This window comes from Osmerus eperlanus, chromosome 22 (genome assembly GCF_963692335.1).
Source record: "Osmerus eperlanus chromosome 22, fOsmEpe2.1, whole genome shotgun sequence".
Taxonomy (NCBI): Eukaryota; Metazoa; Chordata; class Actinopteri; order Osmeriformes; family Osmeridae; genus Osmerus; species Osmerus eperlanus.
In genome coordinates, this window is record NC_085039.1 from 12,899,984 (window position 1) to 12,926,064 (window position 26,081).

Consider the following 26,081-nt stretch of genomic DNA (forward strand, 5'->3'; position numbering starts at 1 on the left):
CAGAGAACATCATCCAGAACGTTCCTGACACCATGGCAACGGAGATCCCTCGAGGGCAGCTGTTAGGGTTCTCACAGAGCGGCGCCGTGGCAACCACCCTCACAAGAAGAAGTGGAAGCAAGAGCAGGTAGGACACACACACACACATACTCTAACACACACAAACTCTAACACACACAAACTCTAACACACAAACTCTAACACACATACTCTAACACGCCACATACTCCTAACACACACAAACTCTAACACACACAAAGTCTAACGCTCTGGTTCTGTGTAGGCTGTTCTGTTCTTCGACACAGTGGCGGTGCAGTTTGACAACGCTGACAGGTACGATCTTCTCCTCCTCCCTGTCCTCCTCCTTCTCTTCCTCCTCCTTCCCTCCATGTCCTCACTCAACTATAATGTTGTGTGTGTGTGTGCAGCATATCGTCCTCGGTGCTCAGGGCTTCACCTGCACCAGAGTGTCGACTCTGAGCCGCATGAAGATCAGAGGCCTGGTCAGAGCCTGCAGGAAGAGGGGGGGGCCAGAGAGTCACCCTGGTGGAGACACAGGTAAGGGGGAGGGGAGAGGGGAGGGAGAAGGATGTGGAGGAGGGAGAGGGGTGAGGGATGAGGGGAGGGAGGTGGAGGAGGCAGAGGGGTGAGGGAGAGGGGAGGAGGTGGAGGAGGGAGAGGGGTGAGGGAGAGGGGAGGGAGGTGGAGGAGGGAGAGGGGTGAGGGAGAGGGGAGGGAGGTGGAGGAGGGGTGTGGGAGAGGGGAGGGGAGGTGGAGGAGGGAGGTGGAGGATGGAGAGGAGTGAGGGAGAGGGAGGGAGGTGGAGGAGGGAGAGGAGTGAGGGAGAGGGGAGGAGGTGGAGGAGGGAGGTGGAGGAGGGAGGTGGAGGAGGGAGAGGGGTGAGGGAGAGGGGAGGGAGGTGGAGGGAGAGGAGTGAGGGAGAGGGAGGGAGGTGAGGAGGGAGAGGAGTGAGGGAGAGGGGAGGGAGGTGGAGGAGGGAGAGGGGTGTGGAGAGGGGAGGGAGGTGGAGGAGGGAGAGGAGTGAGGGAGAGGGGAGGGAGGTGGAGGAGGGAGTGGGGTGTGGGGAGAGGGGAGGGAGGTGGAGGAGGGAGGTGGAGGAGGAGAGGGGAGGGAGGTGGAGGAGGGAGAGGGGTGAGGGAGAGGGGAGGGAGGTGGAGGAGGGAGAGGGGTGAGGGAGAGGGAGGGAGTTGGAGGAGGGAGAGGAGTGAGGGAGAGGGGAGGGAGGTGGAGGAGGGAGGTGGAGGAGGGAGAGGGGAGGAGGGAGAGGGAGGTGGAGGAGGGAGAGGGGTGTGGGAGAGGGGAGGGAGGTGGAGGAGGGAGTGGGGTGTGGGAGAGGGGAGGGAGGTGGAGGAGGGAGAGGGGTGAGGAGAGGGGAGGGAGGTGGAGGAGGGAGAGGAGTGAGGGAGAGGGGAGGGAGGTGGAGGAGGGAGAGGGTGGAGGGAGAGGGGAGGGAGGTGGAGGAGGGAGAGGAGTGAGGGAGAGGGGAGGGAGGTGGAGGAGGGAGAGGAGTGTGGGAGAGGGGAGGGAGGTGAGGAGGGAGGTGGAGGAGGGAGAGGGGAGGAGGGAGAGGGGAGGGAGGTGGAGGAGGGAGAGGGGTGTGGGAGAGGGGAGGGAGGTGGAGGAGGGAGAGGAGTGAGGGAGAGGGGAGGGAGGTGGAGGAGGGAGTGGGGTGTGGGAGAGGGAGGGGAGGGGAGGTGGAGAAGGGAGGTGGAGGAGGGAGAGAGGAGGGGAGGGAGGTGGAGGAGGGAGAGGGGGGGGAGGTGGAGGAGGGAGGGAGAGGGGAGGGGAGGTGAGGTGGAGGAGGGAGAGGGGGAGGGAGGTGGAGGAGGAGAGGGGAGGGGAGGGAGGTGGAGCAGGGAGAGGGGAGGGAGGTGGAGGAGGGAAGTGGAGGAGGGAGAGAGGAGGGAGGTGGAGGAGGGAGAGGGGAGGGAGGGAGGTGGAGGAGGGTGGTGGAGGAGGAGGTGGAGGAGCGAGAGGGGAGGTGTGAGGAGGGAGGTGGAGGAGGGAGAGAGGAGGGAGAGGGGAGGGGGGTGGAGGGAGGGAGGTGGAGGAGGGAGGTGGAGGAGGGAGAGAGGAGGGAGAGTGGAGGGAGAGAGGAGGAGAGGGGAGGGAGGTGGAGGAGGGAGAGGTGGAGGAGGGAGAGGGGTTAGTAACAGTGTCTCTCCGGTCTGCTCCAGCTCACCTGCATGTACAACTACATCAAGGACGACAGCAACTTCACCAACTATAGCCTCTACCCTCCTGACCTGCTGCTGTACTACGAGTATGTACCCTATACTAAACTAGCCCTGGACTAGACCTAGCCCTGGACTAGACCTAGCCCTGGACTAGACCTAGCCCTGGACTAGACCTAGCCCTGGACTAGGACCTAGCCCTGGACTAGACCTAACCCTGGACTAGACCTAACCCTGGACTAGACCTAACCCTGGACTAGACCTGAGCCCTGGACTAGACCTAACCCTGGACTAGACCTAACCCTGGACTAGACCTAGCCCTGGACTAGACCTAGCCCTGGACTAGACCTAGCCCTGGACTAGACCTAGCCCTGGACTAGACCTAACCCTGGACTAGACCTAACCCTGGACTAGATCTAGCCCTGGACTAGACCTAGCCTGGACTAGACCTAGCCCTGGACTAGACCTAGCCCTGGACTAGACCTAACCCTGGACTAGACCTAGCCCTTGGACTAGACCTAACCCTGGACTAGACCTAGCCCTGACTAGACCTAGCCCTGGACTAGACCTAGCCCTGGACTAGACCTAACCCTGGACTAGACCTAACCCTGGACTAGACCTAGCCCTGGACTAGACCTAACCCTGGACTAAACCTAGCCCTGGACTAGACCTAACCCTGGACTAGACCTAGCCCTGGACTAGACCTAGCCCTGGACTAGACCTAGCCCTGGACTAGACCTAGCCCTGGACTAGACCTAACCCTGGACTAGACCTAGCCCTGGACTAGACCTAACCCTGGACTAAACCTAGCCCTGGACTAGACCTAACCCTGGACTAGACCTAACCCTGGACTAGACCTAGCCCTGGACTAGACCTAACCCTGGACTAGACCTAGCCCTGGACTAGACGTAACCCTGGACTAGACCTAGCCCTGGACTAGACCTAGCCCTGGACTAGACCTAACCCTGGACTAGACCTAGCCCTGGACTAGACCTAGCCCTGGACTAGACCTAACCCTGGACTAAACCTAGCCCTGGACTAGACCTAGCCCTGGACTAGACCTAGCCCTGGACTAGAACCTAACCCTGGACTAGACCTAGCCCTGGACTAGACCTAGCCCTGGACTAGACCTAGCCCTGGACTAGACCTAGCCCTGGACTAGACCTAACCCTGGACTAGACCTAGCCCTGGACTAGACCTACCCTGGACTAGACCTAGCCCTGGACTAGACCTAGCCCTGGACTAGACCTAACCCTGGACTAGACCTAGCCTGGACTAGACCTAGCCCTGGACTAGACCTAACCCTGGACTAGACCTAACCCTGGACTAGACCTAGCCCTGGTCTAACCCTGGCCCCTGGTCTAACCTCTCTCCCTGTTTTCTAGCTACTCTATCGTTCCTGTGGGCTCCTGCAGGTCCTACTTCACCCAAGCTGGGAGAAGCAGACTTCTCCCTCTTCTCCTCCGCGCTCAGCTACAAACGCTCCGCTCTGCTGGACAACGCCAAGAGCTGCCTGGTCAGTCCCTTACACACACACACACACACACACACACACACTGCCTTCCTACCCAGTTGTGACCCAGCCTTGTGTGTGCAGGGCATCGCGGGCTCCGCTCTGAGCCGGGACAGCGTAGTGGTTCTGGGAACATGGTGTGCGTTCTGGACGCGTCCTTCATCCCCAGCTCTGACCCTCTGATCCTGGAGAACCTGAAGAACTGCCCCGACCTGACGGACAGTCAGGTGGCTGCCATGGAAACACTGCTGCTGTCCGGGACAACGCAGTATGGGTAAGTGGACACTTCTCCTCTTCCCTCCTCCTCTCCTCTTCCCTCTCCTCCTCTCCTCCCTCTCCTCTTCCTCCTCCTCTCCTCCTCTCCTCCTGTCCTATTCCCTCCTCCCTGTCCTCTCCTCCTCTCCTCTTCCTCTCTCTGTCCTCTCCTCCTCTCCTCCTCTCCTCTTCCCTCCTCCTCTCCTCCTCTCCTCCTCTCCTTTCTCTTGTTGTCTTGGTGTTGACAGCTTGTTGTCGTTGTTGTAATTGATGTTGTTGCTATTGTTGTTGTTGATGTTGTTGTTGTTGTCAGGAACCCGTCCTCCTGGGGCAGGAAGACTCTAGAGGATCTGGGCGTTCTACCCCTCTACCTCAGCAGCAACTTCTACCAGCGCTTCGACAGGGTGAGGGGGGCTGCTTGTGTTAGGGTTAGGGGAAACAGGATTTTGAATGAGACTGAATTGAATCCCTACAGGAGTAGCCATACGTATGTGTACCTGCATGAGTGTTAAACTGTGTTCCTCTGCCAGGCGACGAAGCGTGCGTTCCTGAAGTCCTTCCTGAGCAACAACAGCCTGAGCCGGAGGAAGAGGAGGAGGATAAAGACTGCCATCTGCCAGTCCAACAAGAGCTTGACCAAACGGGCCATAGGTACACGCTGGCTGTTCTGTTTATCCCCCCTCCCTCCGCTCTCTCAGAAACATGGTCTGATTGCAGTAAACACAGTCTGACTGTCATAAACACAGTCTGACTGTCATAAACACAGTCTGACTGCAGTAAACACAGTCTGACTGGTTGTTTGGTGCCCCCCAGTCCCGAGGATGGACGGCTGCATGGTGGGGGAGATCACCCAGATCATCATCAACGATGACACCTTCCCCTTCGACTACGATGTGGCCCAGTTCAACAGCTGCCTCAGTGTTGCCGTGGTGATGGACAACCTGGCAGCCATCACTGCTAAGGTGGACCAGGAAGAACACCTGGGCATCATACTGAACAAGCTCAGACAGGTAGGAACACCTGGGCATCATACTGAACAAGCTCAGACAGGTAGGAACACCTGAGCATCATACTGAACACACTCAGACAGGTAGCAACACCTGAGCATCATACTGAACAAGCTCAGACAGGTAGGAACACCTGAGCATCATACTGAACACACTCAGACAGGTAGGAACACTTGAGCATCATACTGAACACACTCAGACAGGTATCAACACCTGAGCATCATACTGAACAAGCTCAGACAGGTAGGAACACCTGAGCATCATACTGAACACACTCAGACAGGTAGGAACACCTGAGCATCATACTGAACACACTCAGGGCCTCATTTACTAACATTGCGACCGCAGCTTAATCTGCGCCTTTGCCCAACCACAAATAGCGCACGGTGTATTTCTGCATTTTGCGTGGTATTTATCAAACCAGATCCTCGTAGGGCAATCAGCGCCTTACTTCGCCCTTTAATGTTAATTAGCGCGCCGTAAGAAGACGGGAGAAATCGCCTGCATGTTACTGCCACCATGGGTGATTCGAGGAAATGAAAAAGAAGCTTCAGCGAACAGGAGATAGAAATATTGGTTCACGAAGTTACAGCTAACATGAACATGTTACAAGGAAGAATCACACCTCTCCTCCCATCTCTTTGCGGCACACGCCCACTTTCCCTTATACCCTCCCAGCAGCGGTAATCTGCGTTTATACTCAAGTGCGCTGCCTTTGTAAATACGGTTTTATGTCTTTACCCGGTATTGTACGCCTGAAATGGGCGCAATCCTGTTAGTAAATGAGGCCCTCAGACAGGTCGGAACACCTGAGCATCATACTGAACACACTCAGACAGGTAGGAACACATGAGCATCATACTGAACACACTCAGACAGGTAGGAACACATGAGCATCATACTGAACACACTCAGACAGGTAGCAACACCTGAGCATCATACTGAACACACTCAGACAGGTAGGAACACCTGAGCATCATACTGAACACACTCAGACAGGTAGGAACACCTGAGCATCATACTGAACACACTCAGACAGGTAGGAACACCTGAGCATCATACTGAACACACTCAGACAGGTAGCAACACCTGAGCATCATACTGAACACAGACAGGGTGTGGGGATGGGATGGGGGAGGAGGGAGGGAAGGGGAAGAGGAGGGAGGACAGAGGAGGGAGGAGCCTAGTCTCAGACAGGAAGTGCTGAGTGTTGTGATGTCTTGGTCTCCAGGCCTACTCCCCCACCATCCCAGAGATGAGCGTCCAGGTGCTCGGCCCCGCCTCCCGCCTGGCCACTAGTGATGACATCAGCATGTGGAACATCACCAAGATCGACACGCTCTCCGCCCTCATGAACCCTGCCGACGGAGACTGGTCTGCTCCCATGGTAACCAACCGGTTCTGGCTGGCTCACACTTACATTTCATTCATCTGGCGCCTGTCAGCACTTGTATATTGCTTTGGATAATAGTTTATAAAATGTGTTTGATGCAGGCTCAGGCCATTTCTGCACCCTCTCTCTCTTGCATACATTTCCTATCTCTGTCTAATGAAGCCATAAAAAGGCCAACACATATATATTTAATATATTCTAATGTGGTGTAGTGTCTGTAGAGCCTGCTGGTTGCTGCAGGGCCACAGGTCTACTAATGACTACTAATACACAGTTACCTGTGTGTGTGTCCCTGTACTTACTGTAAGTCGCTCTGGATAAGGGCGTCTGCTAAATGACTAAATGTGTGTGTCTGTGTTCCAGGCCAAGGCCATCATCTCCAAGTACCTGAGCAGTGGGCGGAGCCTGGGCAGTGCAGAGTTGACTGCTATTGGAGGAGCCAATCTGTGCTCCCTGGACGCCAGTGTTCTGCAGAGCATCACCCCAGACAGCCTCAGGTCAGGGGTCAGGGGTCAGGGGTCAGGGAGGTGGGTCTGTAGGATCTCGGATCCTGAGAGAGATATTCCAGCCAGAGATGTTCTGTTCTTTGAGGGTTGAGTGGAAATGTGAGATACAAGGATATGTGATGACATGTTATGAGGTGCGATGACTTGTGCTAAGATGTTATGACATGTTATAATACGAGATGTGAGGAGATGAGGTTAGATCATGTGATGTTCTGTATGTGATGGAGACATGTTGTGTGCCCTGCAGCAAGGCCCCAGCGCTGAGCCAGGCTTCCTGCTCTCAAGAGAAGAAGAGCATTCTGTTCACCATCGCAACATCTGCTTTCTCCAGAGGCAGAGCTGGAACTGTGTCTCCCACAAGCTACCAGCTCACACAGCCATACCTGGGTACACACACACACACACACACAGAAACACACATACTGAACCCTCTACACACAGACACTCTTCACCCTCCATGTCTTGACCAGCTGAGTGTGTTCCTGGTTTGTCTTCCAGGTGGCGCCACCCCCTCCTACATCAAGAGTCTGTCAGCCTCCAACATCAGCATGGACATGGCCACCTTCACCAGCCTCAGTCTGGACACTGTCCTGGTATACACACACACACACACCAGACTCAGTCTGGACACTGTCGGTACACAGACACACATGTAACCTGCAAGATGAACTGGTTAAACTCACTTTGTGTGTGTGTGCGTGTATGTGTGTGTGTGCATGTGTGTGTGCGTTTGTGTGTGTGTGTGTGTGTGTGCGTGTGTGTGTGTGTGTGTGTGCGTGTGTGTGTGCGTGTGTGCGTGTGTGTGTGTGTGTGTGTGTGTGTGTGTGTGCGTTTGTGTGTGTGTGCGTGTGTGTGTGTGTGTGTGTGTGCGTGTGTGTGTGTGTGTGTGTGTGTGTGTAACTGCAGGCCCTGAGTGTGAGTGAGGTGCAGGGTCTGCTGGGGTCCAACCTGCCCCAGCTGAGCAGCTATGAGAATGTGAGTGTGGTCCAGAGCTGGGTCTCCAGGCAGTACCAATCAGACCTCAACACCCTGAGCCTGGGCCTGACCGGGGGCAAGGCCGACCCTACACCCACCGGGGTGGGAACCATCTTCATCCCCAACACCACTCTGGCCTCCACTACGGGTTCCATGGCTGGATCTACTGCTGGTTCTACTGCTGGTTCTACTGCTGGACCTACTGCTGGTTCTACTGCTGGTTCTACTGCTGGACCTACTGCTGGTTCTACTGCTGGTTCAACTGCTGGACCTACTGCTGGACCTACTGCTGGACCTACTGCTGGACCTACTGCTGGTTCTACCGCTGGACCTACTGCTGGTTCAACGGCTGGTTCCACGGCTGGTTCCACGGCTGGTACCACGGCTGGTACCACGGCTGGTTCCACGGCTGGTTCAACGGCTGGTTCCATCACAACTGCAGGATCTAATGCCACTACTGGTGAGTTGGTTCTGCTCTTGGTTTTGGTCACAAGAACGTTCTCACTGTTAGATTAAGTTAGACATTCTGATGTGTTCTCATTGATGTTGTGTTCTGTGTCCTGCAGGAAGTGGAGTTTGCAGAATCTCACCCTCTCAGATCCTCCTCCCCTTTCTTCTCCCACTCGTCATCCTGCACATACTTCAGTGATGTCACAGCCCTGTCGTGTACACGCACTTCAGTGATGTCACAGCCCTGTCGTGTACACGCACTTCAGTGATGTCACAGCCTCATCACACACTTGATTTTCAATTGTTCAAATTTACAGAAGTTTAATATATGTAGACTGTAATCAAAGGAAATGAAAAACAAAACCATATAGAGTTCACAAAAACCCTCTGTTGTCAGAACAAATCTTCTTCTGTTATGTATGCTGTGTTTTCTTCTTCCTGTTCTTCTTTTGTTCATAATAATAATAATAATACCATCTGTGGAAGCCGAATGTTTTGTATTTTTTATTTTTTGTGTATTCATGGAAATCCTTTTTCTGGAGCCTTAAGCCCTGGAAATCTGGTATGTAGAATATATTCATAATATCGTATAAAGTGTAAAAGGTAAATGAAGGGTTAAACACTATAGAACTTCCTGTAAGTATTACATCAACACTGTCCTTCTGTGATGTCACCGCCACCTTCCTTATATTATGTAGCTGTCATCAAATTAAGAGGAACATGTCACTCATTAGATATCACACAAAATTGCTGCATTCAGCAAAGCATGCTGGTTAATGTGGTTCTTCTGAGAGAGAGAGACTTTGCAGGTACCTAGACAGATTTAACATATGATCAAGGTATGGTGAGGGGGGGAGGGAGGGAGACATTACGTCTGTGTGTATGTTAATGCCTGTCCAGGGAAGTTATAATGCCTGTCCAGGTTATAAGCGCTTGTGGACTCCCAGCAGGGCCTTGCAGGAGGGGCAGGAGTGTTGGGCATTGCGGAGGCGGTCCACACAGAAGGGAATGAGACAGCAACCCAGCACAAACCTGCGGGAGCAGAGGAGAGACTGGTTACACACACACTCGCACACACACACACACGCACACACTTCTACACACACAGACCACACACACGCGTGTACCCGCATAGGAACAGGCCTCCACAGAAGAGGTAAGTAAGCAGGCCGGCAGAACAGTCCACCTGGGAGATGAACACCTGCTGACAGGAGGGGCAGGTGACCTGCACCGGGCTGGAGGACAGGGGGGCCCAGGGGCACTGGGGGGGGGCTGGAGGACAGGGGGGGCCCAGGGGCACTGGGGGGGGGCTGGAGGACAGGGGGGCCCAGGGGCACTGGGGGGGGCTGGAGGACAGGGGGCCCAGGGGCACTGGGGGGGGCTGGAGGACAGGGGGCCCAGGGGCACTGGGGGGGGCTGGAGGACAGGGGGCCCAGGGGCACTGGGGGGGGCTGGAGGACAGGGGGCCCAGGGGCACTGGGGGGGGGGGCAAGATTTAATATGCAGTGAATAGAATACAATAGGAAAGTGGACATTAGAATGTAATCCAAAATAAAGGAAGAGAATAGAACAGGAGAGAAGAGGGAAGACAGGAGAGGAGAGAGGACAGAGAAGAGGGAAGAGAGGAGAGAGAGGAGAGGAGAGGGAAGAGGGAAGAGAGAAGAGGGAAGAGAGGAGAGAGAGGAGAAGAGAGAGAGGAGAGAGAGGAGAGGAGAGGAGAGAGGGGAAGAGAGAAGAGGGAAGAGGGAAGAGAGAGGAGAGGAGAGAGAGGAGAGAGAGGAGAGGAGAGGGAAGAGGGAAGAGGGAAGAGAGAAGAGGGAAGAGAGGAGAGAGAGGAGAGGAGAGAGAGGAGAGGAGAGGAGAGAGGGGAGAGAGAGGAGAGGGAAGAGAGAAGAGGGAAGAGAGGAGAAGAGAGGGAAGAGAGGAAAGAAAGGAGAGGAAAGAGAGGAGAGGAGAGGGAGGAGAGAGAGGAGAGGTGAGGTGAGGAGAGGTGAGGAGATGGTAAAAAGCAGAAAAACAGGTGTGACTTGATATATAACAAGTTCACCAGAAAACAGACACTGACCTGCAGGAATCTGTGAGTTCGCCATGAACAACTCCGTGGATTCAGGGTTCTGTATTTTGACCAACTGACAGGAAGAAAAGAACTGTCACCTCTCCCTCTCTCTCTCCCTCTCTCTCTCTCTCCCTCTCTCTCTCCCTCTCTCTCTCTCTCTCCCTCCCTCTCTCTCTCTCTCCCTCTCTCTCTCCCTCTCTCTCTCTCTCTCTCTCTCCCTCCCTCCCTCTCTCTCTCTCTCTCTCTCCCTCTCTCCTTCCTCTCTCTCTCTCCCTCGCTCCTTCCCTCCCTCCCTCAGCCCCCTCTGCAGCGTTAGGACTCTGGACAGTAGCTTTGGAAGAAACTCTCCTGTGTTTCCTGATTCCATTCACTAGAAACACGAGACATACCTCTGTTACAGCCTGAGTGTAAGACAGAGAATGTGTGTGTGCTGTGTGTGTGAGTGTGTATAAGTGTGTGAGAGTGTGTGAGAGTATTTGTGAGTGTGTCATGTCTCTCACAGTCTCAGTCTCTCCCTGAAATGAGAAGCACATGGTCCTACTTAATCTGGTTAGCCTTAGGCCCCGTCTTTCTTGCCCCCCCCCCCCCCCCCCCCAACACACACACACGGTTGCAGTTGTTGCCATGGTTATCGTTAGACCAACACCCTTCACGAGTTTCACGGGGACCTTTATTTTGAAGAAAGAAAATCGCTGCGCTTTAGCGGAAGTCACGTAACGTCATTGAACAACATAGAGGAGTACAATTGACGGTCACAGTTGAGTTTTTAATCTGTATATTTAACAACATTTCGCCGACACTTCTCAGATGTAGAGTGCGTTCTGTGGACATATTAAGGAACATGATTCCCTCAAGGACGATTCCCGGCTGACGCAGAGTCCGCGTGTCTGTGTTGTGTCACTGTGGTTCGGTTCTCTGTTTCGTCCGGCGCCCTCAACAGTAACGTTTACGGTATGATGATCACGTTCCAGTTTACCGTTCTGCAAACCGGAGCACCGAATCGGTGCTTCCTCCTAGAAACGTGCAAGCGATGCTATCTTAATGTAGCAGTACGAAGAGTTCACGGTCCACCGGCACTGACGAACACATCACCGTCAGTACACCGCATAGGGAACCGGCGGTCGGACCTCCGGTGCACAGTCCCCTCGGTGAGACGCAGTTCTACCGAGTCACCTACGAAAGTCAGGGTTCGGTTCGCCCCGAGTCCCACAGGTAAGAACCAGCACGTGACGACTCCATTTAGTCCCCAACTCCAGCGGTTTGATCGTTATACATCTCCGAATGTGCCGTTTATAACCGTCTGTTGACCGTCCGGCTCTAGGGCTGCTTCACCTGGGCGGGCTCCGCACTGCGTTGTACAACTACCTGTTCGCGAAGAAGTACGGAGGAACGTTTATCCTGCGCATGGAAGACACGGACCGGACACGGCTAGTACCGGGGGCGGCGGAGTCTATTGAAGACATGCTGGAGTGGGCCGGTAAGAGACAGACATACCTACACACACACACACACACACACACACACACACACACACAGTGGTACTATTGGCAGGTACATTGAACATATTTTGGTAGTTGATCTTGTGCTTTTAAATAATATACTCTAATCTCCATCCTCTTCACTCTCCCCCCCAGGTATCCCTCCAGATGAGAGTCCCCGTGGAGGCGGGGCTTATGGGCCCTACCTGCAGTCCCATAGGCTGCCACTCTATGTTGAGGCTGCTGATAGGCTAGTGCAGTCAGGCCACGCCTACCGCTGTTTCTGCAGCGTTCAGCGCCTGGAGCTGCTGAAGAGAGAAGCTGTACGACAGGGACAGACCCCACGGTACACACACACACACAGACCCCACGGTACACACACACACACAGACCCCACGGTACACACACACACACAGACCCCACGGTACACACACACACACAGACCCCACGGTACACACACACACACACAGACCCCACGGTACACACACACACACAGACCCCACGGTACACACACACACACACATACACCACGGTACACACACATACACCACGGTACACACACATACACCACGGTACACACACATACACCACGGTACACACACACACACACACATACACCACAGTACACACACACATACACCACGGTACACACACATACACCACGGTACACACACATACACCACGGTACACACACACACACATACACCACGGTACACACACACACATACATCACGGTACACATTTACATTTATTCATTTAGCAGACGCTTTTATCCAAAGCGACTTCCAAGAGAGCTTTACAAAAGAGCATAGGTCACTGATCATAACAACAAGATAGCCCCAAACATTGCGAGTAGCCAAACATGAATCATACTTTGTGAAAAGCAAATAAGTGCCAATGGGAAGAACCATAAGAGCATGTAGTTAAACCAGTTACAAATTAAACAACACAAACCTCAAAAGTGCAAGTGTACCTGTAGAAAAGCAAGCAACAATAATATATAACAATAAGCGAGTACAAGATGTTAACCCTTGTGCTGCCTTCGGGTCACATGACCCAAAGGTTCATAATGAACCATCGTTGTGTTTACCCAATTTTACCCAATACAAAAACAAATACAAATAATTTTATTTTAACCTTTGCATTGTGGGGGATCTGAGACAGCCCAACAGTTAAAAGAAAATGCTTCACTTTGTTTTTGTATGCGGTAAAGTTACGGTGACGGTGGGTCACAATGACTGATGGGTCAGAATGACCCGAAGATAACACAAGGGTTAAGTCAGTTACAGCTAACCAACAAGAGCAACAAGTCCCTCAGTAAGAGTCATTGTGTTCCTGGAGGAAGCTAACATCAGGTCCAGCAAATCATTCCTAAATACCGTTGTACTCCCGGAACAAGTGCGTCTTAAGCCTTTTCTTGAAGGTGGGGAGACAGTCAGTGTCTCTGATGGGGTGGGGAGTTGATTCCACCATTGGGGGGCCAGACAGGAGAAGCGGTGGGATCACCAGACGGTTGTCAGAAGAAGACCGTAGGTGGCGGGTGGGGGTGTAAGGCTTGAGGAGAGACTGGATGTAGTCAGGTGCAGTCCCGTACACACACACACACACCACGGTACACCCCCACCCCCCTCACGGTATGGTGTTAATAAGGGTGTGTGTGTGTGTGTGTGTGTGTGTCAGTTATGATAACCGGTGCAGGCACCTGCGAGCTGAGCAGGTGGAGGACAGGCTCTCTCAGGAGGTTCCTCACGTCATCAGGTTCCGTTTAGAACCAGGGGTGGAACCCTTCCAGGACCTGGTGTTTGGGTGGACACGACACGAGGTGGCTCAGGTCAGACAGCCAGGGAGGGAGGGTGTATAGCATACCTGTGTGTGTCTGTGTGTGTGTATAGCATACCTGTGTGTGTCTGTGTGTGTGTATAGCATACCTGTCTGTGTGTGTGTGTATAGCATACCTGTGTGTGTCTGTGTGTGTGTATAGCATACCTGTGTGTATCTGTGTGTGTGTATAGCATACCTGTGTGTGTCTGTGTGTGTGTATAGCATACCTGTGTGTGTCTGTGTGTGTGTATATCATACCCTGTGTGTGTCTGTGTGTATAGCATACCTGTGTGTGTCTGTGTGTGTGTATATCATACCCTGTGTGTGTCTGTGTGTGTGTGTGTGTGTGTGTGTATATCATACCCTGTGTGTGTCTGTGTGTGTGTGTGTATATCATACCCTGTGTGTGTGTGTGTGTGTATATCATACCTGTGTGTCTGAGTGTATATCATACCTATGTGTGTGTGTCTGGGTGTATATCATACCTGTCTGTGTGTATATCATACCTATGTGTGTGTGTCTGTGTGTATATCATACCTGTGTGTGTGTGTCTGTGTGTATATCATACCTATGTGTGTGTGTCTGTGTGTATATCATACCTGTGTGTGTGTATATCATACCTATGTGTGTGTGTGTGTGTGTATATCATACCTGTGTGTGTGTATATCATACCTATGTGTGTGTGTGTGTGTGTATATCATACCTGTGTGTGTGTATATCATACCTGTGTGTGTGTATATCATACCTATGTGTGTGTGTGTCTGTGTGTATATCATACCTGTGTGTGTGTATATCATACCTATGTGTGTGTGTGTCTGTGTGTATATCATACCTGTGTGTGTGTGTCTGTGTGTATATCATACCTGTGTGTGTGTATATCATACCTGTGTGTGTGTGTGTGTGTGTATATCATACCTGTGTGTGTGTATATCATACCTATGTGTGTGTGTGTCTGTGTGTATATCATACCTGTGTGTGTGTATATCATACCTATGTGTGTGTGTCTGTGTGTATATCATACCTGTGTGTGTGTATATCATACCTATGTGTGTGTGTCTGTGTGTATATCATACCTGTGTGTGTGTATATCATACCTGTGTGTGTGTGTCTGTGTGTATATCATACCTGTGTGTGTGTGTCTGTGTGTATATCATACCTGTGTGTGTGTATATCATACCTGTGTGTGTGTGTCTGTGTGTATATCATACCTGTGTGTGTGTATATCATACCTGTGTGTGTGTGTCTGTGTGTATATCATACCTGTGTGTGTGTGTCTGTGTGTATATCATACCTGTGTGTGTGTATATCATACCTGTGTGTGTGTATATCATACCTGTGTGTGTGTATATCATACCTATATGTGTGTGTGTCTGTGTGTATATCATACCTGTGTGTGTGTATATCATACCTATGTGTGTATATCATACCTGTGTGTGTGTATATCATACCTGTGTGTGTGTGTCTGTGTGTATATCATACCTGTGTGTGTGTGTCTGTGTGTATATCATACCTGTGTGTGTGTATATCATACCTGTGTGTGTGTGTGTCTGTGTGTATATCATACCTGTGTGTGTGTGTGTGTGTATATCATACCTGTGTGTGTGTATATCATACCTGTGTGTGTGTGTGTGTATATCATACCTGTGTGTGTGTATATCATACCTGTGTGTGTGTGTCTGTGTGTATATCATACCTGTGTGTGTGTGTGTGTGTGTGTATATCATACCTGTGTGTGTGTGTGTGTGTGTATATCATACCTGTGTGTCAGGTAGAAGGAGACCCGGTCGTGCTGAAGGCGGACGGCTTCCCCACCTACCACCTGGCCAGCGTGCTGGACGACCACCTGATGGGGGTGACCCATGTTCTGCGAGGCTCTGAGTGGCTCATCTCTACCCCCAAACACCTGCTGCTGCACCGCGCCCTGGGCCAGGCCCCGCCCACTTACGCCCACCTGCCCCTGCTGGCCAACCAGGACGGCAGCAAGCTGTCCAAGAGGCAGGGAGACGTGAGCGTCCAGAGGCACCGGGCAGAGGGAGTCCTGCCTGAGGCCCTGCTGGACACCATCACACACTGCGGGTCTGGCTTCACCTGTGAGGAGGGGGGGGGGGGGTCTGACTTCACTTGTGAGGAGGGGGGGGGGGGTCTGACTTCACTTGTGAGGAGGGGGGGGGGGGTCTGACTTCACCTGTGAGGAGGGGGGGGGGGTCTGGCTTCACCTGTGAGGAGGGGGGGGGGGAGGTCAGGCTTGGGTTTGTGTGATGTGTGTGTGATGTGGTGTCTGTGTTTCAGCTCATCGTATGGGCCGCAGCTTGCAGGAGCTGGTCTCAGATTTCAACCCTTCTAAGATCACCACCCACTCTGCCCTACTGGACCTGAACAAACTACCTGAGTTCAGCAGGTACACACACACACATGTATACACACACACACTCTCACTCACACACACACATGTATACACTCTCTCTCAAATCACACACACATACCCCTCCGTCTCCATAGTAACCTGTCTTATCTCCAGGATCCACCTGCAGCGGCTGATCGAGGATGAGCAGCGCTGTGATTGGCTGGTGAAGGATCTCCGGGGGCGTGTCCAGCAGGCCTACGGAACCCAGATCCAGGAAGTGGAACAGGAAGTGCTCCACATGGATTACATCACACGCATTCTCCACCTGCGAAAGGTAACCACGACGACGATATCACACACGCCCCACTCATTCACCCAATGTTCCTGAGATTGTCTCTCCTCTTCTCATCCCTCCATCCCTCTCTCCTCTTCTTGTCTCTCCCCCCCTTAATCCCCCCCAGGGTCATATCTGCTCCCTGTCAGAGCTGCTGTCTCCTCAGTACAGCTACCTGTGGCTGCGCCCCGCCCTTTCCCTCCAGCAGGTGGCAGCACTCAGCCCAGAGCCTGGACACATCGCCTCTCTGGCACAGCGGTGGGTCACACACACACATATAAACACACATATACACGCACACACTGAGTATACAGTATTGAGTATTATGGTATGTATCTAGGTTGGTGGAAGAGCAGGGAGGTCAGTGGTCGGTGGAGCCCCTGGGGGCGGAGCTTAAGGCTCTGTCTCAGAAGACCAGAAGAACCAAGTACAGAGATACCATGAAGCTGCTGCGCCTAGCTCTCAGCGGTCTGCAGGTACACACACACACACACACACACACACTAGAGGTGGAACAGATACCATGTGACGTAGTGCTTTTTGCCTTACCCCTTTCTCTCATCCCTCCATCTCCTCTACCTCCCTCTCTCTCTCTCTCTCTCTCCTCTACCTCCTCCCTCTCTCCGCTCTGCTCTCTAAATCCTATCCCCTCTGTACCCCCTCCCACCCCCCTCTCTCTCCCCACAGCAAGGCCCCAGTGTAGCAGAGATGATGGTTTGTCTCGGCCCCTCAGAAGTCACACATCGCTTCCAGAAACTTCTGCAACTCTCACAGACTCAAACTCAATAAAACTTACCAAAAAAAACGTATTTAGTTGGTTTTGGTGTTTGTATGAAAGTTAAAGTTTCACTGTAGTGTTTGGGGCTCGTGCGTATCCCGTGATATTCATCTGAACGTAATATTTCTGTGGCATTTCATAGTCTAAAGTGTGACTTCTGCGAAAAACCACAACCGTATTTCCTCATTTGTTTACAAGTTTAAACCGTTCATCCGTTTCGAACGGTTTCTGTCATGCCTTAGCTAGAAGGCGGGGTTAAACGTCTGACTTCAGACTTGGCGGAACGGGAGTCACATGTCGCGCGCTGGGTTGGGCTCGCGAGGTGACACTGCTGTTCGGAGAGACGGTTTAAAGACCGATAAGGAGACACCGAGGAGCACCGGAGAGGACTGTAGGCCACGGCCATGGCGACGGGCGACAGCGGAGACACGTTAGAGTCGTGGCTCAGTAAGTGAAAATTAAACCGCAGTAAAACTTCTTACAAGTTGTTCATTTCCCCTTTCTGTTTTGTAATGTGTTGTTTTGTCTGACACATCGTATATGGACCGAGACTTGATTAGAATAAGTTATTTGCTGAACCTACTGTTGAACATGAGTAAGATATTATATTCAATAACAAGTGCGCGTGAATTGAGGAAGTTCTGTCTGCAGACGTCTGCCAACATAGTTGTCAGCTGACAATTCGCCAACAAAGTTTTGCATCGTCTTATAACGTTGGACACCTTGTTATAAAACTCTTTACCATGTGATTACAACCATCGCACCATTTCCTCTATTCCTTTACGCATGAGTTGGTTTTGAAGATTTGATTTCGTAAACGAGGTTTTGTTCACGACATCTAGCTATATCATATTTGGAACAGGAAGTTCTACGGTGCGCCCCGTCGTGCATGCGCTTCAACCGATATTACCCCGTCCCCCTGTCCCTGTAACTTCAGCGTTTCGTTGTTGTGAAGCCCCCGCGCATGTTGTGCTCAGGAGGCACAGCTGCGCGAGTGCGTTTCCGGTTGTACACCTCCAGATAACCCCTAACTTACTGAAATGCAAAAGTCTTGTCTCTCATCTTCATCTCGCTCTGCCTCTCCCTCTCCCTCTCTCTCCCCCCCCCCAGACCAAGCCACAGACCCCTCCAACCTAGAGCTCAGGTGGGACTGCATCCAGGGATTCTACCAGCTGGTCAACACACACACAGATGGGTGAGGGCAAACAGACAGGTAGCTGACTGACAGACAGGCAGGAAGCAGACAGACAGACAGCAGCTGAGTTGTGTCACAGTAGTGTGACATGTCTGAGAGGGCCAGAACAGGGTGTGTGTGTGTGGGTGTCTGTAACATGGTATGTGTATGTATATACAATACTGTAGGTGTGTGTGTATACAGTATATATATTTATATTTAGTCATTTAGCAGACGCTCTTATCCTTGAAGTGCCTTGCCAAAGAACTGGCGACCTTCAGATTACTAGCCCGACTCCCTCACCACTCAGCCACCTGACTCCCACCCATATATACTGTATGTGTGTGTGTATACCAGTGGCGATTTGTTTAAGACTGCAATGGAAGCTCAGCGTCCCCTAAAATGTCAAAAAAATAAATGGTTAAATATTTACTATTGTGTTAACATTTTAAATGCGTTAGAACACGTTCATATCGAAAACGAGTTATTTCAGAATCAGCTACATATATTAGCAGGTCGACTGACTGATTTCCTTCTCATACATTCCCGTAGCGTCACAGTGCATTTCCCTGTTGAAGCTCAGCTTCCATGGACTTCAATGGGGCTGCTTTTAACAGTTTTTTTCAGTGCTTCGAAACTATACGGTCATTGGATGAATGCTGAGATTATGTCCCGCCTCGGACGCTCAGCGTCTCTGGGGGTGAATGGAGGAGTGGGCTGGCCTGGACGCTGAGCTTCCGCGTGATGATTGAAGGGTCTGTCGAAAGACTGCATCTCCTTTTGATTGACAGTAATTTTGTACTACAAAAAGTCACCGAAGCTGCAGCAACCTATTTCTTGGTATTTGCTTGGCGAAATTGCTAACCAATTTTCATCATACATTTCATACAATTATACACCACGTTCCTTGTTTCCGTTGAACCTAATTTCCACATTTCCTCCTTGATTAATATTGTTTTGTTAGATCGTTCGTTCATTCATTCAGTAGGCTAGGTCGTAGGGATGAACTATCCAGTGAATAGCCAAATAAATAAAACATTTTTAGGATGTAGGCCGAAAATGAGCTTCCCCTCTTTGAAAGACCAGCAGCCGCCACTGGTGTATACAGTATATATATATACTGTAGGTGTGTGTATACAGTGTTATATATATACTGTAGGTGTGTGTGTATACAGTATATACATATATACACTGTAGGTGTGTGTATACAGTGTGTATATATATACTGTAGGTGTGTATCTTTAGTCCCCAGGTAGCTACCAGACTGCTGGCGCACAAGATCCAGTCTCCTCAAGCCAGAGAGGCTCTGCAAGCTCTCACTGTAAGCACACACACACACACACACACACCATAAACACACACACACACACACCAGAAACACACACACACACACACACCAGAAACACACACACACCATAAACACACACACACACACACCAGAAACACCCACACACCAGAAACACATGCACACACACACACCAGAAACACCTGGCTAACTGGCTAATTGTCAAGGCTGATCTTCCCAACATTACAGTGTTTCCCAATCACATGCTCACCACAGGGTTGTCATGGTTATCTTTTGTCGTCATGGTAATCAGTAATTCTGTCTCTTGATAGTCATGTAATGGTTAATGTAAGGTCGTTTAACTTCCAGTTTGGATCGTGCAGACACTAAATCACTTCCTGTAGAACCCTCACATCACTTCCTGTTCCTGTGTGTGTGTGTCTCATGCCAGCGTTCTCCTGTGTTCTCCAGGTTTTGGAGGCTTGTATGAACAACTGTGGCCAGCGGTTCCACAGCGAGGCCACCAAGTTCCGCTTCCTCAACGAGATGATTAAAGTCCTCTCTCCCAAGGTAGCCCTGACCCCTGACCCTCAAACTTGCAGTGACACCTAACCCTAAAGGAATCTTAATACATTGAGTAGATTAGAGCTGAACTGAGATGATGACCATGATGGACTGACCACAGGACTTTTAAGAGTGGTCACTCTAACGAAGAGTTCTGTGTTGTGTGTGTTTGAGTGCTTGTCCTGTGTGTGTGTGTGTGTCTGTCCTGTGTGTGTTTGTGTGTGTGTCTGTCCTGTGTGTGTGTGTTTGTCCTGTGTGTGTGTGTGTGTCTGTCCTGTGTGTGTGTGTGTGTGTTTGTCCTATGTGTGTGTGTCTGTCCTGTGTGTGTCTGTCCTGTGTGTGTGTGTGTGCGTGTGTGTTTGTCCTATGTGTGTGTGTCTGTCCTGTGTGTGTGTGTGTTTGTCCTGTGTGTGTGTGTGTCTGTCCTGTGTGTGTGTGTTTGTCCTATGTGTGTGTGTCTGTCCTGTGTGTGTGTGTTTGTCCTGTGTGTGTGTCTGTCCTGTGTGTGTGTGTGTCTGTCCTGTGTGTGTGTCTGTCCTGTGTGTGTGTCTGTCCTGTGTGTGTGTGTGTCTGTCCTGTGTGTGTGTGTGTGTGTCTGTCCTGTGTGTGTGTGTGTCTGTCCTGTGTGTGTGTGTGTGTGTGTCTGTCCTGTGTGTGTGTCTGTCCTGTGTGTGTGTGTGTGTGTGTCTGTCCTGTGTGTGTGTCTGTCCTGTGTGTGTGTGTCCTGTGGTAACAGTACCTGGGTCAGTGGAGCCCAGAGCAGGTGAAGGAGAAGGTGAGAGAGGTTCTGTACAGCTGGACTGTGTGGCTGAAGGATCTGCCCAAGGTCCAGGAGGCATACAGTATGCTGAAGAAACAAGGTACACTGGAACACTAGAACCCTGCAGAACCCTGCAGAACACTAGAACCCTGAAGAACATTATGTAGAACTCTCTACATTGATATTTTCTTCTATCTAAAGCGCCGTACAAATAGCGCATGCTTATGTGTGTGTGTGTGTGTGTCCTCAGGCCTGGTGAAGAAGGACCCTGTGCTGCCAGTCACCATGGTGATGCCCCCCCCCTCCAAAAGGGGCCAGGACTCTGTCTTTGACCAGGAAGACAAGGCCAAGGTGTGTGTGTCAGGTGTGTGTGTCAGGGTGTGTGTGTCAGGGTGTGTGTGTCAGGGTGTGTGTGTCAGGGTGTGTGCGTGTGTCAGGGTGTGTGTGTCAGGGTGTGTGCGTGTGTCAGGATGTGTGTGTCAGGGTGTGTGTGTCAGGGTGTGTGTGTCAGGGTGTGTGCGTGTGTCAGGGTGTGTGTGTCAGGGTGTGTGCGTGTGTTAGGGTGTGTGCGTGTGTCAGGGTGTGTGTGTGTGTGTCAGGGTGAGTAGGTGTGACTACTATGTATTAATGTGAATTTCTGGTTGTTTTCTGTCGATAACATGGTGTGTGTGTGATGGTGTGTGCGTGTGTCAGGATGTGTGTGTCAGGGTGTGTGTGTCAGGGTGTGTGTGTCAGGGTGTGTGTGTGTCAGGGTGTGTGCGTGTGTCAGGATGTGTGTGTCAGGATGTGTGTGTCAGGATGTGTATGTCAGGGTGTGTGTGTCAGGGTGTGTGTGTCAGGGTGTGTGCGTGTGTCAGGGTGTGTGTGTCAGGGTGTGTGCGTGTGTTAGGGTGTGTGCGTGTGTCAGGGTGTGTGTGTGTGTGTGTGTGTCAGGGTGAGTAGGTGTGACTACTATGTATTAATGTGAATTTCTGGTTGTTTTCTGTCGATAACATGGTGTGTGTGTGATGGTGTGTGTTAGTTACTGGCAAGGTTACTGAACAGCAATCGTGCTGAAGACCTACAAACAGCCAACAGACTGATCAAGCATACCATCAAAGAGGTGAGGACCCCCCCCTTACAATGTGACTTGGTTGTGATGTATGCCGAAAATAGTCCCAATCATTTTAGGGGGATTTTGAATGGAAGTGCCAACCTAACCACAATAATGGACACTACATTTTTTTTTTTTTTAGTTTGTGCGGAACCACATATTGCTTTAGTTGTGGTCCCTGTCTATTTCAGTTCACATCTTATTTTTAGTTCACTATAGCAACTTTGGTGTGTGTGTGTGTGTGTGTGTGCAGGAGCAGGAGCGTGTGGACAGGGTCTCCAGGCGTGTGTGTGTGCTGGAGGAGGTGGAACACTGCACCAGGGATCTCAGAACTCTGCTGGACTCTGGAGCCACCACACAGCACATGAAGGTGTGTGTGTGTGTGTGTATGTGCACGCTGCCTGCGTGGGAGAAATTGATGTCATTGGTGTTTGTGTGTGAGTGCGTGTGTGTGGACGACCCCCTGTGTGTGTAATGCCCCCCGGCCTCACACACACACCTGTGTGCACGGTGGCCCCGCCCCCTTCCTGCAGGCCCTCTACGAGCGCTGTGATAGGCTGAGGCCCAGCCTGTTCCGCCTGGCCAGCGACACTGTGGACGATGACTCGGCTCTGGCTCAGATCCTCTTGGCCAATGATGAGCTGACGCAGGCGGTGAATGCCTACAGAGACAGGGCGGCGACCAATGGGAAGGATGTGGGGGAGGGGGGAAGGGCCAAGCAGAACGGTAGCCATGATAACAGAGGTTGGTCGATGTTTTTATATCCTGACTGTGTGTGTTTTCCTGTCTTCTCCTCCACAAGGGTTCACCCTCTCTCTCTCTCTTTCTCCCTCTCTCTTTCTCCCTCTCTCTTTCTCCCTCTCTCTCCACCCCCTCTCTCTCTCCCTCTCTCTTTCTCCTTCTCTCCCTCTCTCTCCACCCCCTCTCTCTCTCCCTCTCTCTTTCTCCTTCTCTCCCTCTCTCTCCACCCCCTCTCTCTCTCCCTCTCTCTTTCTCCTTCTCTCCCTCTCTCTCCACCCCCTCTCTCTCCCTCCCTTTCCACCCCCCCTCTCTCTCTCCAGATTCCCTCAGTCCCAAAGAGATAAAGAGTTACCACCTTATAGACTTGTCATCTCTGGACTCAGTCTTCGCTCCTCACCCCTCCAGCCTCCTCCCCCTCTCTTCCCCCCTCCCCCCTCCTACCTCCCGCCCTCGGCTGGAAAGCAACCTTCTCAGTCTGGAAGAAGAACTCAACACTCTGGGTAGGTGTGGAGATGCTCTCTCTTTCACTCTATCTCTCTGTCTTTCTGCCTCTCTCTCTCCCTCTCTCTTCCACTCTCTCTCTCTCTCTTCCACTCTCTCTCTCATCTCTCCCCCTCTCATCTCTCCCTCCCTCCCTCTCTCTTCCACTCTCTCTCTCTCTCTCTCTCTCTCTCAGGTCTGGATGATGGGAGCGTCAAGTCCTGTTCAGGAGACTGGCTGCAGGTAACTGAGCCAGCTGAGCCTTTACAACACACACTGTTTCACGCGTTCTGGTGATATTTTGAATTTATTTTCATTTGAGTGTTGTCCCAAATCATAGTTGTTTTTAAAAATAAACAATATACTGAAATACAAAGATAGTATTATAATCTATGATTCCCCCCTTCTAGCTCTGTGGCTCTGTGTCTGAGCAGGCTGGAGAGGGGGCCCACTGCAGGGCGGGGGTGTCCAGAAGGAGAGAGCCCTGCCTGGTGGCTCGAGGTGGAGAAGGGAGCGGGTCCTGGGAAGACTGCTGGTGAGGAGGGGGAGTGGGGGAGCAGGAGTGAGGGGGAGAGAGAGGGCAGGGTGAAGAGAGATAGAGAAGGCAGGGTGAAGAGAGAGAGGGCAGGGTGAAGAGAGATAGAGAGGGAAAAGGGGGAGAGAAAGGAGGCAGAGGAGGAGGGAAGAATGAAGAGAGAGATGAGAAGAGTGACAGAGAGGGAAACATCAAGGGTTTTCATTTGTTCATTTGTTTATACACATTCCCACATGATTGGCTCTTCTCTTTACAGGGCGGTTCCTCCGACTCAACCAATCAGTTTGTCAGGATCTAGCCAGCCAATGAGGGTGTCTCTAGCAGATATCTATGTTCCTCTGGAGTCCATTAGACCTAGTAAGTTCATAACATTTTCATAAAATATATAATGTTTGTAAAAATACATTTTATAAAAGATTAAATGGAATTAAAATCAAGTTGATGTGATGGAAATAAATAAATGGGAAAATGTGATTGCACAACATCCCCCTTCAGATAATTTCTTCCTCCTGGTTGTCTCTGATAGGTCGACTGGAGCCAATCACGGTTTTCGACCAGAGCGGGGTCCATGTCTCCCTCCATTTTGCCAAGGACACGCCCCCAGGATACTCAAACGTTGCCGTGGTGATCGTCTCCATGGTGAACACTTCCCCTCTTCCTGTGAAAGACTTCACGTTCCAGGCCGCTGTTCCCAAGGTAACAACGTCAGCTGACCAACGACCCTGTATTTCATCAGACCCTTCCTATAGTGGCACCATCCTGTCTGTTTTGATTGACACCTTCCTCCTCAAATCAGACAATGCAGGTGAAGCTGCAGCTCTCGCCTGGCCAGGACCTGCCCTCCTACAAGCCCTTCCTCCCCCCTGCCTCTCTCTCCCAGATACTGCTATTGGCCAATCCCCAGAGGGTGAGTAGAAAGTGGTTTGCTATTGGCCAGGGTAAATGAATATTCTATCCAGACAGAGTGTAACAGTGCATTCCCCCCACCCCCTCACCCCCCCAGCATAAGGTGCGTCTGCGGTACAGAGTGTCTCTTCTCCATGGCAACCAGCTGCTCAGAGAGACCGGGGAGCTGGAGGAGCTTCCAGACTGGTCCTGCTGGGTCGGACTCTAGAACCCTGACCAGTGACCCTTCTAGAATCCTGAAATCTGATCCTTCTTGAACCCTGACCTGACCCTTCTCGAACACTGAACGGACCCTTCTAGAACCCTGATCTTTATAGAACCCTAACCTCTAACCTTTCTAGAAAACTGACCTGACCCTTCGAGAACCCTGAACTCTGATCCTTCTAGAACCCTGACCTGACCCTTATAGAACCCTGACCTCTGACCCGATCCTTCTAGAACCCTGACCTGACCCTTCTAGAACTCTGAACTCTGATTCTCCAAAACCTGTACCTTGACCCTTCTTGAACCCTGACCAGATCTTCCAGAACACCCAAAGAACCTTCTAGAATCCAAGCAGAACCTTTCAGAACCGCGCCAAGCAGGTTGTAGGATCTTCCACAAACTCAAAAGCTCAAATGAAGACAGTATTGGAAACTTCATGAAGTCATGCTCTGGAAACAACCACGTGTGTGTGTGTGTGTGTAACTCCTAGCAGACTTGTAGAGCTCTGAGATCAACATCTATTTATTTAATATCTGAAGTGTTCATCCTGCTGTTCAGTCTGCCTGGCATCTCTTTCTATGCCTTTTGGTACTGTGTGTGTGTGTGTGAGGAGGGATGGGAATGGGGGGTGTAGGTGTGTGTGTGCATGAAGAGGGGTGTCTGCGTATCTCTGCATGACTACGCTTTGATGCCAAAACCCCTGTTATCAGAGAGACAAGTTGGGGAAGCTCAGCAAGACCTGTTTGGTCACCTGACTGCTGAACGAGGAAGTGTGTGTGTGTCTCAGGTTCTTCTATGAGCTCATTAATAAACATTTTTATCTGAGGCATGTTCATTATTATTTATTGACATCAGCAGATTAAAATACACAATTATTATTCCATAAATGTGTGTAACACATATGTAATAACAAGACATGGATCACAGGACGTGTGTGTACGGGGGTGGGGGTGGGGGTGGATAAAGTGCCAATCACAGATTAATAACAATATAAACACAGTAGAGGAAGACTTTCCCTGCCCCCCACCCCTCCTTAAACACACACACACACAACCCCTATCACACACCACACACACACACACCAAACCCCTCCACACACACACACACTCTACCCCCCACCCCTTCTCTCGCACACACCCATAACAGTCCCATGATGCATTGCTTTATTGATGTAGGTGTAGACTAGGGTGAATATATCAAGGTTGAGACAATGACGTCATCACAAGGACAACAT

At 51.3% G+C, this 26,081-nt stretch overlaps 4 protein-coding genes across 5 annotated transcripts in view; 3 read left to right on the forward strand and 1 right to left on the reverse strand.

Moving 5' to 3' along the window:
• Positions 1-8,785, forward strand: part of LOC134008668 (uncharacterized) — a 38,024-nt gene extending 29,239 nt beyond the window's left edge. Inside the window, exons 63-75 of one of the 2 annotated variants that reach the window (XM_062448153.1) lie at positions 524-558; positions 2,199-2,284; positions 3,581-3,711; positions 3,793-3,982; positions 4,277-4,367; positions 4,494-4,614; positions 4,777-4,973; positions 6,202-6,357; positions 6,727-6,860; positions 7,117-7,256; positions 7,368-7,462; positions 7,776-8,304; positions 8,411-8,785. In XM_062448153.1, coding sequence (XP_062304137.1) covers positions 524-558; positions 2,199-2,284; positions 3,581-3,711; positions 3,793-3,982; positions 4,277-4,367; positions 4,494-4,614; positions 4,777-4,973; positions 6,202-6,357; positions 6,727-6,860; positions 7,117-7,256; positions 7,368-7,462; positions 7,776-8,304; positions 8,411-8,493 — 1,988 coding nt within the window. In that variant the 3' untranslated portion in view covers positions 8,494-8,785. Of the gene's footprint in view, positions 1-523; positions 559-2,177; positions 2,285-3,580; positions 3,712-3,792; positions 3,983-4,276; positions 4,368-4,493; positions 4,615-4,776; positions 4,974-6,201; positions 6,358-6,726; positions 6,861-7,116; positions 7,257-7,367; positions 7,463-7,775; positions 8,305-8,410 lie in introns of both variants that reach the window. The other variant, XM_062448154.1, reaches the window with a different exon arrangement.
• Positions 8,786-8,791: 6 nt separating this feature from the next.
• Positions 8,792-9,552, reverse strand: LOC134008669 (lipopolysaccharide-induced tumor necrosis factor-alpha factor homolog; the record flags this gene model as incomplete). The annotated part of the gene is made up of 2 exons (XM_062448156.1): positions 8,792-9,326; positions 9,422-9,552. Coding segments are annotated over 2 exons (240 nt in total), but the record flags the coding sequence as incomplete, so codon positions are not given.
• Positions 9,553-11,056: 1,504 nt separating this feature from the next.
• ears2 (glutamyl-tRNA synthetase 2, mitochondrial) lies at positions 11,057-17,146 on the forward strand. The gene is made up of 10 exons (XM_062447855.1): positions 11,057-11,562; positions 11,672-11,827; positions 11,985-12,174; positions 13,509-13,659; positions 15,418-15,739; positions 15,939-16,047; positions 16,168-16,327; positions 16,455-16,585; positions 16,668-16,803; positions 17,015-17,146. Exons 1-10 carry the CDS (start codon positions 11,304-11,306, stop codon positions 17,114-17,116), a joined length of 1,716 nt encoding a protein of 571 aa, XP_062303839.1. The 5' UTR covers positions 11,057-11,303; the 3' UTR covers positions 17,117-17,146.
• Positions 17,147-17,385: 239 nt separating this feature from the next.
• LOC134008466 (ADP-ribosylation factor-binding protein GGA3-like) lies at positions 17,386-25,673 on the forward strand. The gene is made up of 17 exons (XM_062447853.1): positions 17,386-17,552; positions 18,216-18,300; positions 19,525-19,600; positions 20,036-20,134; positions 20,865-20,988; positions 21,139-21,239; positions 21,910-21,990; positions 22,235-22,351; positions 22,515-22,725; positions 23,043-23,222; positions 23,399-23,445; positions 23,613-23,737; positions 23,994-24,094; positions 24,264-24,433; positions 24,534-24,644; positions 24,741-25,446; positions 25,482-25,673. Exons 1-16 carry the CDS (start codon positions 17,510-17,512, stop codon positions 24,849-24,851), a joined length of 1,782 nt encoding a protein of 593 aa, XP_062303837.1. The 5' UTR covers positions 17,386-17,509; the 3' UTR covers positions 24,852-25,446; positions 25,482-25,673.
• Positions 25,674-26,081: the final 408 nt, after the last annotated feature.

Bases quoted from the DNA above. Each gene is read 5' to 3' on its own strand.
- ears2 (XM_062447855.1), top strand. From the start codon at position 11,304: ATGATGATCACGTTCCAGTTTACCGTTCTGCAAACCGGAGCACCGAAT. The intron at 12,175-13,508 runs GTACACACACAC...TGTGTGTGTCAG, and splicing joins CGACAGGGACAGACCCCACG to TTATGATAACCGGTGCAGGC. The intron at 15,740-15,938 runs GTGAGGAGGGGG...TCTGTGTTTCAG, and splicing joins CTGCGGGTCTGGCTTCACCT to CTCATCGTATGGGCCGCAGC.
- LOC134008466 (XM_062447853.1), top strand. From the start codon at position 17,510: ATGGCGACGGGCGACAGCGGAGACACGTTAGAGTCGTGGCTCA. The intron at 20,135-20,864 runs GTAGCCCTGACC...CTGTGGTAACAG, and splicing joins TTAAAGTCCTCTCTCCCAAG to TACCTGGGTCAGTGGAGCCC. The intron at 24,434-24,533 runs GTAACAACGTCA...TCCTCAAATCAG, and splicing joins TCCAGGCCGCTGTTCCCAAG to ACAATGCAGGTGAAGCTGCA.